The following is a 17,667-nucleotide window of genomic DNA, read 5'->3' as shown; positions in this document are numbered from 1 at the left end:
CTAGCTGCAGCACCGCATTGCAGACTCATGTTCATCTTGTGGTCAATGATGACCCCCAAGTCTCTTTCTTCTGTAGTGCTAACCAACGTAGCACTGCCGAGCCTGACTCCAATGTCCACATCATTAATGAAGATGTTGAACAGTATGGGTCCAAGGACAGAGCCTTGAGGGACCCCACTGGTCACAGGGCACCAAATTCTTTCACTGAGTATCATTTTCCAGCCTCAGGATCAGGCTCTCCAAAATAGCTGTCCTAACTTAGAGCTGTTCCTCAAAGCTGATGTGCAGGTTGTTGTTCTTGGGGTCTCTTTGCAGGTAGGCTGTACTATGGTTTGTGGAGTGGGTGATAAGGTGGGTAACAGGAAATAGGTCTCCACTTGTCACAGGCTGGGTAAAGAATGAACACCTGCTAAATAAGAAGCTTACATAAAAAGTGTCTATAAATACCAGTTAAGAGCAAGTGTCCTAGATCCCTCTCAGCAACGGAGTCCCAGAACTTTTGCTGGTGGATGAACTTCTGCTGTGCACAGTTAAGTACGGTACATTTCCAGTCCTCCTCCTTGATACCTGTTGGTATCGCTGATCAACAAGTACTTCTACCACATGCTCAAGAAGTTCCTGGAGGTAAAATGCAACCAGCTCTTTCTCTCAGACTATTCCTCAGCGTTGTAAGGACAAATGTTTTTCTCAATATCCAAAACCCTCTTTGGAAGAGTACGTGCATGAGTGTGTGGTGCCTTTTGAGTCAGGGGGTACATGTGCCCTCCCTGACACCAGTCAGCGAGGGGGGGGCAGGGGTTTCCTTGGCAGCTGATTCTGCTGGTGGGGGGAGGAGGACAGCTGATCTCACTCACTCACTTCCAGAAGTGGTGCAGCTGCTTTTGCTGGCAGCTTCACTCCCTGGCTGGCACTTGCAGAGGGGGCACTGGTGCTCCCACCTGCCCCCCTGCCAGCCAGCTAAACAGGGAGCATAGCTGGACAGAGGGTGCACTGGCGCTTTCAGGGGGTGCACGTGCACCCCTGTGTCACCCCTGAGTATGTGAAAAAAACACTCTAAGTCAAAAACTTACGAACAGTACGCAAGTTTACACGTGCAATTTAATACACAGAGCCTATTTCACTGCACATTGAAGTGTCATGTAAAAAAAACAGGTGACTATGTTAATATGAAGTAAAATAGACTATGGTACATTAAACATCACCTAAAATGTGCATTTGGCACATTAGGGCAGCCCAATGTGCATTTATTTAGTACCTCACATTGGAAGTACTAACTTTAATGTGCATTACGAGAATTGCATTAATGCATTTGTAAACGTACTCAGTCTAATTCCTAGCTAAAATCAATGCCTGGAAGCAGAGGCCTAGAAGTGACCCTAGTAAAGGTGAAGGGGATAAAGGTAGTAAGATGGAAGAGCTATAAGGAACTTGTTTCCTTTATAATATGCCCAACTATTTTGTGCAGCTGCCCAGGTAAGTCAGTACACAGCATTCTCCAGCGATAATAACAAAATAATGAAGAACCAAGACCCGCCCCCCCAAAAAACCCCAAAAGTCCAAAAAACAAAGACTTATTTCCATCTGTGACAGGCTGGGAGACCTTGCTACCACAATCCCACTATTTTTGGCCTCCAGATTATTGCCACTCCAATCTATGAGTAAAACCAAATGTTATAAAATAATTCCATCTTAGTAAAATGCAGCATGCTTTTTACTCAAGAGAAAGTTCATAGTTTCACAAACATATCACCCTCTGGTTTCCTGCAGAATAGAGACCAGTTCTAAATTTCTAGTTGTTTCTCAGTTTTAGTATTGAAAGCTCTTTGTGAAATAGGACCTAACTGAGAAATCATGCTTTTCCCCATGACCTCCTGTAGCAGCAACATCCCCATGAAACTGCAAACTAACAGTATGAGGTTTGTGAGCACAGTATTCATTCTCTCCAAATTACGTTCAGTCTTTCACTCATTGTCATTCTCCTCAAGAATGATATAACTAAAATAAACATGGCCAAAAAAACAGTGATGATTATTTCTAGATAACTGAAGGGCATTCAGATAATATGGATCCAGATAAATATACTACTAGAAAGACATTCAGCAGTAGCTGCCTTGTTTCCAGCACTAGACAGGCCTGAAAACAGTAAACTAAGCCCAAATCTTACTGTTTTCAGCAGGCTTCAAAACAAATTGTCTGCTCCTAATTCAAATGTAACCTATTGATTCCTCTAGTTATAGTGCCTCACTACTATTCTTTACAACTAGTGCTTAGTTTATGTTGGTTTATGTTTTCAAGGGTTTCCTTTTTAAGGGCTAAAAACTTTAAAAAAAATCATGAATGCCAAGAGCCTCATTCACAGGGCCTGAAGGGTATTTCTGATTTCAAAGAGCTTATGCCTGTTCATTTAAATTAAATGATGTAAATTAGTGGCATATGCAACATATATTTTCCCCTAGAAATGAACAGATTTGAATGACATCATCACTATATTCATGCTAGGTATCCAGTGCCGTCTCTCCCTTTCTACAAAAAATATCAAGGAAAATGCTTTGGGCTTCTAAGCATAGAGTTGGAAATTTCAGCAGATAAACATACAAAAGTAGTTTTATTATTCCAAAGAAAACTATTCAGGTAGAGAGTAGAAGAAGTATAAGCAGATCTAGGTAAATGCTAGAGGAACAAAAAGAACAGGAGAACTGCAGGAACTGCCAATCAGTTATGAAGGCTTTCATAACTAACGCAGTGTTTCACATGTGCATGATTCCCTACAGCAGAGCTGTCCAACTGGCAAACCAGAGACGGCATGCAGCCCATGACTGCTTAATTTGTGGCCCCCAAGCTCCCACCCAGTTGCCGTTCCCCCCATACCACTGGCTGCATCAGCAGCTAGGGTCTCCAGTCTCCCCTTTCTCCTCCATTTTCCATTCCTGCCTTCACCCAAGGAGGTGGACCAGGGTGGTGCAACCCACAGCTCATCGGGTGTGCCCTCATGGTACAGTGCAGGAGGGGAGCGTGCAGCTAAGGAACTGGGGGTGAAGCTGGGTTGACAGTGCATAGCAGTTGGGCACCTGTGCAGCATGGGGCTTAGGGGACCACTGGTTCATGCTGGTGAGGCCTATGTGGCATGCAACCCCAGACCATTTAGAAATTGCGCAGCCTGCCCTATGCTAACCAAAAGATGGTTTTGCCAGGTGCTGTTTGCTGGCCTCTGTGAAAACAGTCATCAGACTTTGCCTGGTTCATAACAGATAAATAAAGAACTCAACAGCAATTAATGTTCATGTTTCACTTCACTGCCATGTTCAGTAGATGCAGGCAGGCCTAGGAAAATGGACTGAAGAGGGAATAACTAGCAATCTTATCCATGGTACCTTATGGTCAGGGCAGAGCCTCAGTGTACAGCAATATGAGGAAGCTCATTCTACCAATGCTTGAATAAAGAACTCCAGCTTGCAAACTTTTAAGCTTGTCACCCATTTCAAGAGCAAATTCTACTTTAAAAACCCCCACACTGCTGTATTCTTTTAGGAAGCAAGTACAAAAGGCAAGGAACAGCAGATGCCTCAAGCTTTCACTGGGGAAAGGGTTGGAGACTATGAGGAGACAGGCTCTGAGCAAAGCTGAAGAGAAAAGCCTACTTGGAGACAGTTAACGCTACGAAGCCATACAAAGCCTGCCCACAACACATGTCAAACGATGGCACTAAAAGAACAAGTGGCTGGCAGGCATAGAGCACAAGTTGTGAAACTTCAGGAGACTGAATAAGAATTAAGAGAGAAAGTAGCGTGGGCTCAGCTTTGCTGTCAGATGTGTAACACACACTTCTATGAAGAAGGTGTAAATTGCAATTGGCATTGCGAGAAATACAAAGTGTGCAATATCCAGACCTGCTGGCAGGAAAATGGTGATCTTTGTAGTCTGAGTAGTTGGAAAAGTCCTTCATGCTCTAAAAACCTCCACTGGGGAGGCATGGACAAGCCACCCTAAGTCTCTGTTCCCTCTAGATCCCCCTATTGGTCACTCTGCTACTGGTATTGCTGCAGGATTTTGGTAATATTCATAAACTCCTGTGCTGAGGAAACAGATGCAAAATTAACAGGAAGCGTCTCTACCAACATACCCCATGGTTTTAGACCTATAGGGCACATACCCATGAGTGCGCACGTGCAGTTTGCAGAGCCTCAAAGACACTTGAGGTGCCACAAACCACACTCTGTGCACATGCACTTGTACACCACACTGCTCATTAGCAGCATGGTGGTTTGTTTGGGGTTTCTGACACTGGAAGAGCCAAGTGTCAAAAAAACTGCCACTAAAAAAAGTGGCAGGGTGTACATGGCAGCAGTGTGCACCAGAAACCAGAGTCTAATTGGCCAGAGTGTGCCCAGTATCACCACAGAGAGTCCTGTTATATTCTCCTTTGCATGAGGTAGTACTGGAAAAGATTACTGTCTGGTTTGATTTCTCAAATGATTGAAAAAGGAAGCTAAGCATGAAAGAGACATCAAGATTGATAGATGTATAAAAAGCAACACCAGGATTCTTCAAAGCAGGCAGGAGAGACCAGGGCTGGCATGGCTATATAAGGAAAACATCACAGTGTTCGTCTATGTGACACTGACCTTTCATTTGGTGCAACTGTGGAATATACTTAGATAAAAGCTTTTAAAGCTCTTGATTACAATTGATTCATGGCAATTGATCAGTTCCAGGAGGAAAAAGAGAAAACAAATAAATATAGTTTAAAGGAACAGATTTTTTCAGTAAGATACTTTTTTCAGAAAAGACTTCAAATGCCAACTAAGAAAAGGGACCAAATAGCTGTAAACATTCTTCTGACAAATTATTTTTTTATTTCAGTTCTATTTTATCCCCTTGCCTAGATATTTAGAAGAGATCCACAAGTATCAGAAGGTCACACAATTTTTAAAAAGCAAAGCCAGGAAGCTTGACACATCCTCAGAGCAAAGAAGATAGAAAGCCATCTTAAATAATCACATGGGGATCTCTCTTAAGAAAGAAAGTAGCAAGCCATGTCCCACCCAGGCCTGGATCACACCACACCCATTCCTTCAGCACAGAGATTGCTCTTAGAGTGGAAGGTGGCATGGCTGGATTATCTTGCATTCTCACAATTTCTGGATGCATAACGATGATTGTTAGAGCAGCATCAGAGGTTGAATTGGCCCCAGATTCTTTCTGGCACCATCCTTACTTGATGTGTAGCTCAATCTGGCTCTTGCCTTGAAGAAAAGGAAACCCAGTTGAGCCGGTATGCATAGGAATGTTGCATGAATATGGTTCTGGTGGCCAGACAATTTCTTTAAAATGTAGTTATACATTTCTGGTAGATTGCTACCTTTCTTGTTCTGAAAATGAACTCCACCGCTAAATCTCCAAACCAAACCCTAAAGCCAAACAGTGGTCCTGTGCCAACAGCTTAGAAGGCTTTAAAAAGCAAATGTGGACCTGGGAGGAAGAGGTACTTTGCTTGCTGCTAATGATATGTAAGTGATGATGAGTAGATCCAAAAGCACACATTCACAGGATGAAGACAAGTGGTAGTGCCTGGTGTCCAGTAGTGCTTCTATACTCCAAACAATTTACTCGACTGGGAAAGATTATTTTCCTATCCCTCTCAGATCATCTGTGACAAGTTTTTATGGAATATTTTATTCACAGTTTTTATGGAATATATGAACATTTGAACTTTATAGAGTTGAGGACCGTCCTCTTCGAGTCCCAATGTGTTAATACTGAAGCCCAGTCAGAACACTAAAAATGGTAGTGGTCAGGAGCAGATCAAAGTGGGGTGCATTGGTGCACTTGCACCTGCTCCCCTTCCCTCCCACCCCTCCACCCTTTGATTCTCCAACACCCAAACTTTAAAACCAACTGCCTGGAAATGGCATCAGTATTTCTATGCAGAAAGCAGTGAGGGAGTCACTTGACTTCATAGCTCTTTATAATCTACTTGATTCCTTCTAAACTCTTCATTCCACAGGTGTTAACAACCCTCCCTTCTTTTTAAATGGTGCTTATGATCCACTGATAAACTATCCTTTCTTCTACAGTTCTGCTTTCCCTTTTGCTTTCTGCTTTCCTGGTAAAATAGCTCTTATATAACAGCCCTGCAGACTGGTTTAACTCTAGCTAAAAAAATTAACCCAGGTGTGGAAATACCTTTCAGTGAAGAATCGGATGCACTGTTAAGATGCTAAAGGTTTGTTTGTGTTTTAGGACACTAAAAAGACATACATTTAATCTAATGATTAGACGATTAAAGAAACAGCATCTTTTGAGTATTTCTTGCCTAGTTGGTTCCGTTTTCATACGATACAGAAAATTAATCCATTTTCAATGAAGTTGCATTTCTTTTTGCTCTTGATGTAAACTCAGTAATACAGTCCTAAGTCCCTAGCATATTAGTATAAATTTCTAGTTTATTTTTACCTGGAGAAAACTGTGTGCTGTGTTGTGTTGCGATGCACTGTGCACCCCCCTTTTCAAAACTGCAGGTCTGCCCATGGTAATGGTGTTAATTGCTTCTTCTCACATTGTATTAACCGATGCTCCTACTTACTGTAGTTTGAGCTTCAGCCTATAGGTGGACGCTCAACTCTTCACCCTCACACTCTTAAGAAGGCTAATCTTATACATTTATGCAGTGTCCATTATTAGGGGACCCTCTTCTTTAGTGGGCCTTCTACAGTTCTGGTTTATATGCCCTTTGCAGAGCCCTCTCTATACAATGTATTTTATTGATTAGTGTTCCTTAAAAATGAAACCATTCAATGTTGTGTTATACCACAGAAAAAAGCTGCAGCACCCAAGTACTGAAGTAAAAAAGCAGGACTAAGGTTAGGGACAGACACTATACACCAACCGGTTTAAGTGATCAGAAACTGGTTTAAACCTGTAATGGAACAGATGTCCAGTGCACATAAACCAGTTGGAAAATGGCTGAAACTGGTCTGAGATAAACCTGGTTGAAGGTAGTATCAGACTTAATTGATTTGGCTCAAACCGGTTTATGCAACGTCTGTCCCAAACCCCTTGTTGGCTTAAGTTAAACCAGAATCCTCCAGCATCCCGGCATGCTCTCTGGGCTGGGCGGGGTTCTCTGCTCCACAGCAGGGCTGGCCCCTCCCCTCTGCTCCCTGGCTGGAGTTCAGCAGAGACTGCAGCCATCTGCCTGGCTTCTCTGCTTCCCCCCACACTCCCTGCTAATGATTAGACGATCCCTGCTAAGCAGCAATTCCCCATCCCCTCTGCCTTACACAGACACCTCTCAGCATTGGCTAGCAGACCACATGCTGGCTACAGTCCATACTGTGGCAGCCAGGACAAAGGCAGAATCAACTGGTAGCTGGTAATGTCCCTCTGTTGTTTTCTTAATGGGCTGATAAACACAGAGTTAGGGGGGATAAACACTGTGTTATCAGTTCCCTGCTGGGCTGGTCAGAAGGTGGGGGACCACCTCCCTAATAAGAGTGTCCTGCTGGGGCTTGGCCATGCTCCCCTCTGCTCAGCTCAGCTCTGTGGAAGTCAAGGGAGGGCTTCTCCCCCGCCTTCTCTCCCCACCAGCTTCTAGCCTGAGCCACTGCAGAGTTGTGCCTGCATTTCTGGGATGTCTATACAGTTACAATCTGATTCAGCCTAGCCAGGTTAGACTAACCAGCAAAGACTGAATCAATTTAGGCTCAGGCCTCTTGAATATTTGTCTCTAGTCTAAAAGTAAATGTGTGTCTACACTTATTGTGATAGAGCAGCACAGACAGGGACACTCAAGAAATCCTGGAAAAAAAAAGGCAAGTATCTTGGCCATGCACTTAGGTTTGAGAGACTTTAAATAAAAGGCGACAGAAAAATCAAGGCAGGCTAAGAGACAATTCAAAGATGAAAAACCCCATGGCAGACTCATCAAATACGCTGATGGTCAATGAGACTGGACATTAATTCAGAAGATAATTTTGCCTATGATGATGATCTGCCTGAGGAAGAATTTTGTGCATAGTTATCTACAGGAGGATCCTTCATCAAAAAAAATGAGGTAGTTAAACAGCACTGCCACCCAGATGATGGGAATTGTATAAGGAAGTCAGAAACTAAACAAATAAATGGAAAGCAAACAAGTGGCCCCTTGAGTGGCTCTAAGCGGGACAGGCAGGTATGAGGAGAGAAAACATTTACTAAATTAATTTTGCTGATTTAATTTTGGCTGCAAATTTTGCGAAGAAAGAAAAATATTTATATTTTTGGCTCAGTGTTTGGAAATAACTCTTACAAAATATTTACCTCAGAAAGCCAGTGAAGATAAAAACAGGGTATGCCTGGATTAATTGCCATGGAGTAAATCTTAGGGGATGTGATGAGGAGGAGGTGAATGATGAAGGTGTATGAATGAATTATTGAATGATAAAGATGAGTGTCAACACTGCTTCCTGGCCACTGAGATTCAGACTTTAATACTATATTTTTATGCCAAAAGATGAACAAATACTAAACTTATAAAAATTATATTTTAGCACCACTTGTTTCTTAGTGTACTTTTCCTCAGAGTACATGAGTTTTATCAAGCATTTTTTTTCTAATTTAGAAGGGATTGCTCCCTAATTAATCCCTATGCAGACTTTTTTTGACAGCAGAGCGAAACAGGCCTTATTACCAAGAAGGCCTTATTACTCATTATCTTCAGGAAAAAAATAAGATGTATTTTTAATTAAATACATTTTTTTGTTTCTCTACATTGTAGTCTCTGGATACCTGGTAAATAAAAACTCTTTTAACTAATCCTTCAAAAAGGGAAAAATCAAACTCTTAAAAATACTTAAAGCTGTTATTTGACCACTTATGTGATCATTTAAACAAAAGGCTTCAGATTTTTAAAAAGTATATATCAACTACTTACTTACAGACTCCAGGTTATAAGTAGATGCTGTTCTATATGGCAGTAAGTTATGACAGTATTGATAATCCAAGTTATACTCTTAACTATTGCAAGGTAAGACTTTTAGCTCTGTTTTTAGCTTGTGGTTATTTTTAGCATATCGTCCATATCAGTCAAATAAATGGTTAGAAAATTTAAACTAATTATGCTGTGTTCATGAAAACTCATACCTATCATTTTAGTGTAAGCAGTAGTGGAAGTGAAACAGCTAACATTCAATTTGAAGGAAGAGTTAGAGCTGATAGATAATGCAGCTAAGAATTATTTTCAACTTTTCCTTCACTTCTACCTGTGCTAGTAAATTACAAACACCGAAATAAAAATCTGAACTAAAGTTCAGGAAAGCATCCTGTTCATTAAGCACTTAAGCATATGTTTAAGCAAATACTTAAGCGCTTTTCTGAACTTGGAGTTTGGGGGTGGGGTGAAGGGTAGGTGAGATGCAAACCTCTAACAGGCTTCACGTCTGTAAAGTTCCCAGAATGTATTTATAGGTTAACCCCAGTTTTACAAAAGTCTCAAGAGCCTTGTGAAACTTTCATGAAATCATAAATATTGGAAATGAGCAGGAAATTTTTTTCAACCTGGCCAAATCTGGGATAATTAGGAGTTAGAAAATTGGGATTTACCTGTACTTTCTGTCCATTATGGTATCATTTATGATCATGCATTCAAGACAAAATGCCATGATGGGAAAATGAGCATGCATAGTTATTATTTCCATTTGTTTTACAGTTTTCAATGGCTGAAATAGGATCAAACAAGAGACCAAAAATAGACTTTGTGTAATCATTGTAAAAATAGTGCAATAAAAAAACCTTGCCCCTAAAAGCTTTAATTATTTCAACAATGCGTAGCAAGCACATTTGGTTATACAAAAGAGAAAGCACCAACTAAATTATTAACTCTACACAAAGTCAAATATCTGAAAGGGGATCTTTTAAAAAAAAACTTTATTTGAGAAAGGAATAGACTTATATCAGAAGGCAAAAAAGGGAACATACAAACAGAATATATTTACATCAGAAAACAAGAGATCACCTTCATGGGTGTAAATTATAATAAATACAGTAGATTTAAGAGACAATTATCAATTAGAAATATGGTGGTTTAAACCCAGTTTTCCTTTTCACTGGTTCCAGGTAGTTTCTTGATTAAATTCAGAGGCTATCAAATTTGAATATAATTAAAGTCCACTGGTTGTACTGGGGTAACTTTCCCCTGAGCAATTATAAAAATATCTCCTATGGTGTGTGGTTACATGTGTCTTTTATCTTGTACAAAAGTCTGCTCAACTACAAGTTCTTCCCCAAATAAAATGTATTTTAAAAGATGCACTATCCCTTTTTGGCGACACTAAAATTAGGCTTTTCAAGCAATGAAACATGATGGATAAATGCACATTTTTACCTTTTCTGTTTCATATTTTTGAATGATTATGCTACTTTATCTCCTCTTTCTGTGTAAGAGGAAGAAAGATTTATTTCTGTTCTTAATATATTATGCAAAACACATTTCTGCTATCAAAGCTGATGGCAAGGTTTCAGGAGGCCTTTTCTTGTTTTAGCAGCTATTTAGTTATTTGAATTATTTGGAGATGTTTTAAGAAAAAGGATAATGTATCTTTAGAAGTTGCAACATTTTATAAGAGACTGATAATATTAAAGCAAAATGTAAACATGACATGCTAATAATATATATTAGAACAACTTCTACATTTGGCAAAACAACTATCTCTTTTGAAACAGGATACTGTACCTCAAAATACCTTAGCTTTAGAAATATAAATATTTTTAATAGAAAAAAAAACTGACAAGGATTCCAAGTCAGTTTTGGATTATCCATATTAAAGGGGTCTTAATACAATGAATCTTTAACTAGTTTAACAAAAGTAAACCTATAAAACAAGGTAAACATATCAGAAGGGAATATGAAGGAAATGTTTCACTGGAAAGCTTCCTTAACAATTTCCCTACTCGCTTTGTTATTTTCTTTGACAATAAATCAATTCATAGACTGCCCTTTAAAAACAGAGAGAGTAGAACACTATCCACCCCAAACTCCCCCCCTTTACATTCCTCTGTACATGAATCACTTGGGCTTCCTGTTTCCATAAGGCATTTCCTGTTTCACCCGCACAGAATCACTTTTCTGCAGAACAGCAGGGACCTGACAAAGTATTGACTTAAATAAACAGTGCCTTCTTTTGCATTCAGAGCTACTCTGATTTTACAGCAACAAAGGGCACCGTCTTTCTGAAGGTACGCACTGTACAAATGCATTTTTTTTTAGCAACTTACAAAATACTCTGTAGTAATTTGATTTTCCTTTTGCCAGGTTGGCATCTTACACAGTTAGTCATTATTCAGAATGACAATGAAACCCTAGCGATAAAGATTATATATTTTTGTAAGATTAATCTTTATTTAAAAAAATAAACATGAGATTGGATATGAGATAATAATGATAATTCTGGGGGTTTTTCCCCTGCATTTTCAGATACACCCAAGTATCTGTTTGGAACATAATGCTGGCTATCATTCTGTGCCGATATTTGCATCTGCTTCATTTGAGGACGTCTTTGTAGATAGCATCATCAAATAAGACAAAAAGAAAAAAAAACTTAGCAGTGCAAAAGGAAAACAATTTGATTTTTAAATAATTCCTTGCCTTGCCTTGCATCTTTACATCCACCTTATATTTCTATTATTTTCTAAATCATACTTTGTACACAAACCTAGGACTACTGGTATTGTAGCCAGTACCTGTCTAATGGGGGAAAATACCCTACTCTTAACAGTGTTGAAGACTACAGTATGATACATTATATACAGAACTGTGAAAGCAAAAGTGGAGACATTTCAGAAGAATTCAGAAACAGAAAGACTGAGTGAATGTTTCATTGATCAGGTCTGGAAACTGATTCCAACAATCACTGATCTCAGCAAACTAGTTAATATAACGAGTTCCATTTCACTACAACTAACTGATGTAATAGAGTTCAGGGCTAATACAAATCCTATTTATTATGCAAAGATTCACATAGCATAATTGAGTGCAACAGGTTTTTTTTAATCAGTGGCCTTAGTATGAGTTTGACTATGTTTTAAGTGTGCATAGAAACACATCCACCTTTGATTCTTCGCATGACAAAATGAGATTAGCTAGATCTGTGAACTGAAAGAAAAAATCTTATCAAGGCCTAAAAATGTATATATGACATTCAGATAATAACCTTAATTACAAATCCTGGAGCTAAATCTTTGCCTATTACCTGTTGCATAAAAGCAGCTTGCTCCCCAGATTCCATTTGCTGGGTTTGAGTATCGTCATCACTGTCCAGTGGTTCTTCTTTCACTTTCACAGCCCCCACCTGCTGTCCTATTCTGTCATCCACACAAATACTGCTGCTGTCATCCCTAATGCTGTTACCACTAGAGGGAGCTCTTTCTTCCTGCATTACAGGATCTCCATGAAGCTCCTCTTCAGCTTCTTCTAGTTGACTGCCAGGCTGCTTTAGCTGTTCAATTGATTTAGAGAGCATCTGAAAAAGAGGAACAAATAAACCTTACTGTTAATATCTCTCTGCAGCTGCAAAATGTTACAGATTATTATATTTTGTACTAACAAAGTCACAACGTCACCAATAGAGCTAGTTAAAACATGCAACTTCCCAGCAGGAATTTATCAGACAAATGTTATAAGAATGCTAGTTACTCAAGAATAGGGTTGATATTTTTGTTCTGGATATAGAAAATTACCTGTACAATATGGCATAGCACAATTTTAAATTGGCAAATGATACTCGGTACTATAACAGTTATTTAACTATGACTACTTACATAGTTGTTTTACAAAAAGGGATATTTCTCTTTATAAATACTTAGCATATAAATGCACGGACTTTAGGTCAGCATACGAGTCATAACATAGAAAATTAATGTAATTCTACAGCTAGAAATATAAACATAGAAGAAAAAAGCAATAAAAAGTAGGTTTTTTCCCCCCTAAACTTCCTTTTGTTCTGCATCAAAACAATCTTCTAAAGTATGAGCCAAAAATCAAACAAAGAAAAGAGATAATTTCATATTGTTTGTTAATTCCATAAGAAGTAACCACATCTAAATTGCCATATTTTACAATGAAAACTAAACAGCATACCACAACAAAAAGTTCTGTGTAGTATGCAAAAAGTAATAGTAGATCCTGACACAGGATTCCCACCAAAAGAAGGTCTATTAGAAGGGAAGATGAAGCAGAACCAGAAAACATCAACCAGGCCAAAGGGAGTCAGAAGTAGAACACTGCACTGGCCAGCAGATGGAGCATGGCTGCGATGCAAACTGAAGCCACATGTTCTTTCTACACATCTCACATAGATTACCTGCTGAAGCAAGCCTTTCAGCAGGAACTCTGTATCACAGGTGTACAAGGAAATCCTGCTTCTGTCTGCTGTGTAAATGACAGCAGTGGCAAAAAAGGCATCTATACACATGCTCTGCGGGAGGGTGGGAGCTTTAACTAGAGCGGCTCTGACAGCTGCTCCACTTGCTCTGACAGCTGCTCCACTAAGTGGAGCAGTGTTATATGTATTCAGCATCTTACACTTCAAAAATGGCAGCGGGGACACTTTAAAGCTTGTTCAATGAGTTTTAGTTAAAGTGCCCCGTCACCATTTTGAAATGTGGGGACAATGAATACACCTGATGTGGAGACTGTTAATTGAGTTGGCTCTGATGCATGCTAATTAGCATGTGTCAGAGCAGAGGTCCATCACATGTATGGATATTCAAAAGGCCTTGCTCTTGGAGAGAGATAATTTCATACATCCTTGAATTAGTCTCCTGGAACTACACCTTCAACTTGCTAAATGTGATGCAAGTTATCCTACTGACTTCAAGCGAAGAACAGTTTCTAGGCTCAGGCCAATGACATGCTGATGGATATGAAGTGTTCCATCACGGCAGTAGAATCATGCCTTGAGGGAAAACTATAGTCTTTCAAACTGAGTTTTAGCCACCTGAGGTTCAGTCTCCTTTGAGTAGTTTTACTTTGCTGCCCCTACAGCTGTGGAGGGAAGCGCTGGGCTCCGTGCAGTTCCACGGCTCTGCAGGAAGCTCTGCAGGCAGCTTGACAGCAGCCTGGAAAAGCAGGCTCTGCCCAAGAAAAGCAGCGAGTCTGATCTTATTTTTCCCTCGCACCCCTGGAGCCTGCCTGCCTGCTTGACCTGTGTGGGGGCTCAGAGCTTCCCTCCACAGCTGCAGTGTCCCCCAGGACTGCCCAAGCCAGGTGCCTGTGGGTGGGTGCCACTGGGGAGGAGATGGGGGCGCAGTTGCCGTGGAAGGAAGCATCAGCCCCTTCCTGCAGCCCAGGGACCGCTCCGCTCACCAGCAGCCTGCTCTCTCCTCCCCACTGGAGAGGCAGGTAAGTCAGTGGGGTATGTGCACGACACAGGGGTTTAATCAGCCCTATATTGAAGCCGTGTTTGTTAAAACCCACTGCTTCAGTTTAGGGCCCCCATTTCATCTACACATGCCCTGAGGTGCTGGATTTTGTAAAGAAAGTTTTAGGCACAATGTGTGAATTAGAGTCATGTGCTTATTTGGTGATGGGGAAGTACTGTGCTTATGACTATTAGGGGACTATTAAGATCTCCCCCTTCAGGATGGCAGGGAGCCAACATCCTATAAAGTTTACACCAAGACTGTCCTTTCTTGAACGAAATATCTTTGGTAAAATCGTGAGAACAGAATTTGGTTATGAAAAAACTGCTATGGTTTTGTGAATTAAAGATCTTTTTGCACCGGATAAATATCAAAATATTAACCTGCCTTTGATTCCATCAACCTGAGTTTTGTTTTTTTCCAAATTCTAGTAAGACTGGACAGAAGAACCAATGCCCACCTTTAGAGCTGCAACTGAAAAATAAGCCTTTTCCATCTTGTCTTATTCTGCATGATCAAACCCAGAACTGGGGCAGTGAGGATAAACCTGAGGTACCACCCCAACACCACTCTCAAGCTGTCTGATTCCTAAGATCGCAGAAGTGGTTGTGGAGAAGAGGAGAGGACACCCAGAAGCATCCTCAGCACCATATTTCTAGGTTTAGAGTGTGTGGAGTGGGAGTAGGTTGGAGAGGCTTGTTTTCTGGCAGCAATCTGGAGAGTAGCAAGGAGCCAGAGTAAACATACTCAGAACATATTCCAACAGCCTCCTATGTATGTAGAAGTCACTTAAGGGAATGTGGGTTTTCCTACTCATGTCAGAAATCACAAGGGATACTTAATTAAATGTTGAGGTTCAGCACTAACATGATCATGATGCCCATCTATAATTCCAGAACAATGGAAATGTTATGTGGGTTATATGAATAAATCAGGTACTATTGTTGTCCATCTCCCTCCCCCAATAACATGCAGACACAAAGGGTAGGCTGAGTCCAGGGTGACTAAGGATGCAGACAGAAAAGCAGCTCCTTGCTGCAAGTCATAGTGCTTTGCAGGAAGTACTTTGCTCCCCTCCTCACTCCCATTCTGAAAACAGCAACAGGCTGGTTGCTCCACAGACACGAGTTACAGAACACGCGCTGTTTTGGAGCATGATCATTTGAACCCGCATATAATGAAGGTTCAGATTTTTGTGGGATTGGGCCCTTTTTAAAGCGGTCTGCAGCCGTGCACTTCTTTTTGGGTTACAGCTGTAGACAACTTTCAGGTGCCAAATCAGGCAAAAATTGTCACCCCTGTCTGCACCCTAACATTTAGATCCTGCAATCAGATTCCACAAAGCCCCACTGACTTTATTAGAGCTCAACGTGGGAGAAATTTCTATGTGCATGGCTGCACTTGCTGTAGTCTAATAGCACATCTATTAAACAAAAATATTTCTATGATGAAAGGCTACAGGCATCATGTCTAATAACTCTTTAGTGTGTTGGTATTAAGGATAGCAATGGCCTATTAAAAAAATTCTTTCCATTAATTTTTAGTATTCAGCAACCATTACAAATATATTTTCAATGCTGCAGGTGACAGTGTTGTAAGGCAGAGAAAACCCTGCAAATGCAACTAATACTAAGTGACTCCTTTTTTAAGGAAGAATTTGGAAAATTTCTCAGATCCTACCAGTAGATCTTTTCCTGTTATTTCTCAGGGTATGATGCTGACCAAAAAGGCAATGAAGCTAGCAACACCTATTCAGAGCAGTAGGCTATTCTCTCTCTTTTTGTTAAACATCTGTTGGTGATCCCCCAAAAGAAAGTGTGTCTGCTAGCTGGCTGGCTAGCAAACAAACACAAGCTGAAACATCTGTGTGACAGATAATCATATACAGCTATGTTAGTCACTGATGCTGATCCATCTGTAAAACATTCCATATGCCAGTTGTTTGACATCAGGTGGTTTTCCTCAGAGGGGAATGCAAAAGAGAATGAGAACATGTCGACAGCACAATTAAGGAGCATATTTTATTTCCTCATTGCTCCCCTTTCTTCTAAATTATCTCACTTTTATGTGGGCATTTTCCCCTCAAATTGCTGTACACCATTGGTCCTGAATGCTGTTAAGCTTAGTGATACCAAACCCTTGGACTGTCTTAGGGTAGTATGAAACACTCTCAAATACTCATTAGGGTAACCTAATGAACGAAGTCATGCAAACATCTGTAGAAGGCTTATTTTCTTGACCTACTTTTGTAGTAGCTTGCATTATAATCCGTAAAGCTACCATATTTAGCCCCACACCATGTTAGTTAATGGAATATTGCTTTGGGTCTTCAGTGGAATTGGGGCCTGAATAAGTACTAAAAAAGAGGTTATTTGCCCCAGTAACTGGCACTCTTTGAGATGTGTTGTCCATACGTACATCCTTCACTCAACTGAAGACTTTTACATCAGTTGAACACTTGAAGGGCACACTAGAGCCATTCCCTTCCTTGTGTCCCATGGCAAGCAGATAAAAGGCGGTGCTCCTGTGGCAGTCAAAGACTGCATGCAACTCCAAGGAAGAAAAGGTAGAGAGGGTAGACTATAGATATGGTTATCAACAACTTGAAGAACTCTAGTCACTTGTAAATAACTTGTTTTCCCTTGACTGACTGTCCATAGTCACATGCTCACTGTAACCCAAGGATTTCAAATAAGAATCCATAGTGTAAAACAAACAAACAAATTGGACCTGTTGTAGTCTTTTTGAATTCTTAGCAACAGAAAAACCTTATCTCCCACTGATGGTGGAGGGAGATGAATCTCCTGAGACATTTCGTCTTGGCAAACTAGAGACCAAGGAAGTGAAGAAGCTGACACATATACATGATTTCCAGATGCACTAGTGACACCGATTGCCTGCTTCCCCCTCTCACTTCTTCCTTCCCCTTAGGGAGGTGAATCATCTTCCACACTGCCCATTGTAAACCTGCATGGTTGTGGAGTCTGTCATGATGACTTGTATGTGATGGAAGAGAGTTTGGCATGCTCTGCTCTCCATTCTTGGTTCCAAAACAAATGTGTATCTAGCCTTTGGCATCCAAACAACCCGTGCCTGCAGGCAATTGATATGAACTCTCCAGTCTACCAGAGGTATTCATTTTGATGGCCATGGATGGGTGTAAGGCTGAATAGGAAGTCCTGACCCACCATGAATGAGTCATTTTCAGTATGAATCTGGTGGAAAATCTAGAGATGTGAACAAGCTCTCCTTCTGCGAAGAGGTTATGGTCAC

The 17,667-nt window shown here is 40.6% G+C and overlaps 1 protein-coding gene across 2 annotated transcripts in view; it reads right to left on the bottom strand.

Annotated features, from left to right (window-relative positions):
• Positions 1-17,667, bottom strand: part of HDAC9 (histone deacetylase 9) — a 411,737-nt gene that overhangs the window by 275,657 nt on the left and 118,413 nt on the right. Inside the window, exon 12 of one of the 2 annotated variants that reach the window (XM_019534292.1) lies at positions 12,225-12,494. In XM_019534292.1, the coding sequence (XP_019389837.1) occupies positions 12,225-12,494 (270 nt within the window). Of the gene's footprint in view, positions 1-9,886; positions 12,495-17,667 lie in introns of those variants that run through there. The other variant, XM_019534285.1, reaches the window with a different exon arrangement.

This window comes from Crocodylus porosus, unplaced genomic scaffold (genome assembly GCF_001723895.1).
Source record: "Crocodylus porosus isolate Cpor-Errol unplaced genomic scaffold, CroPor_comp1, whole genome shotgun sequence".
Classification (NCBI taxonomy): Eukaryota; Metazoa; Chordata; order Crocodylia; family Crocodylidae; genus Crocodylus; species Crocodylus porosus.
This window is presented reverse-complemented; position numbering and strand designations above follow the sequence as displayed.